Source organism: Corvus kubaryi, unplaced genomic scaffold (genome assembly GCF_017639235.1).
Source record: "Corvus kubaryi isolate FWS band 111438036 unplaced genomic scaffold, C.kubaryi_AGA036_p1.0 37354, whole genome shotgun sequence".
In the NCBI taxonomy this organism is placed as follows: domain Eukaryota; kingdom Metazoa; phylum Chordata; class Aves; order Passeriformes; family Corvidae; genus Corvus; species Corvus kubaryi.
In genome coordinates, this window is record NW_024581116.1 from 13,196,314 (window position 1) to 13,197,226 (window position 913).

General features: G+C 70.2%; 1 protein-coding gene across 1 annotated transcript in view; it reads right to left on the reverse strand.

Annotated features, from left to right (window-relative positions):
* The window catches only part of RRM2 (ribonucleotide reductase regulatory subunit M2), a 5,577-nt gene extending 5,024 nt beyond the window's left edge, over positions 1-553 (reverse strand). Inside the window, exons 1-2 of the mRNA XM_042033024.1 lie at positions 354-553; positions 200-277 (exon numbers count right to left, since the gene is read on the reverse strand). Coding sequence (XP_041888958.1) covers positions 200-277; positions 354-482 — 207 coding nt within the window. The 5' untranslated portion in view covers positions 483-553. The remainder of the gene's footprint in view (positions 1-199; positions 278-353) is intronic.
* Between the last annotated feature and the right edge of the window lie 360 nt (positions 554-913).

Sequence of the window (913 nt, forward strand, 5' to 3'; positions counted from 1 at the left end):
CCCCCCCCCCCCGCCCCCCAATAAAGGAGAGGGGCTGGAGCGAGGGGGTTGTGGCGCAGTGCCCGGCGGGGACCAGCGGGCTCGGTCGGGGGCAGAAAGGAGAGACCATCGATGGGGAGAGAAGAGCGGAGCAGAGATTGCCGGAGCCTCCGGGGAACAGGACAAGGGCGGGCTCGGTGCCCGGGGGTTCTGCACTCACCGGATTCTCGTTGCCCTCCTGGAAGATCTTACGGGCTGTCTTACTGGCCAGGACACGGGCGCTGCTGAGCGCGGGGGGCTGCGGGGAGAGAGGGGCAAGGTGAACACGCTGCAGCGCTGCCGGGCGGGGGGTGGGAGGGCGGGCGGGCGCTCACCGTGTTCTCCTTGTCGCTCAGCGCCAGACCCTTCATGGGCGACAAGCTCTTCATAGGAGACTGGCTCTTCTTGGGCGAAACCCAGGGCTGGTCGTGGCGCGCAGCGAGCGGGACGCGGGCGGACAGCATGGTTGAAGCAGCAGCGGCGGCAGCAGCAGAGCGAACGGCAGCGGCGGGGCGAGCGGCAGGAAATGAGAAGTCCCGCGCCGGCCCTTTATATCCCCTTCGAAGTTGGCGCCAGAACGGCCGGCTGGCCACTCACAGCCCTCGCCACGCCCAGCGCCGCCCGCCCCCGCGCTCCCATTGGCTGCCGCCGCGGGCGGGGCCCCGCCTCCCGTTGTGGCGGCGGCGGCGGCGGGGGGAGAGCCCCGCCCCTCGCTTTGGCGCCAGCGGCGCGCGGAGAAGGCGGGAGAGCGCGGCGGGTCCCGCGCCGCTCCTGCGCGGAGAGGCCCGAGCGCGGGACCTGCATCTTGCGCCTGTTTGGGAAAGATTCGGCTGCGATGGAAAAGTCCAAAACTCTTTTCTGGATATGAGAACGTAGCCTGGGCTTGGGGTACAGA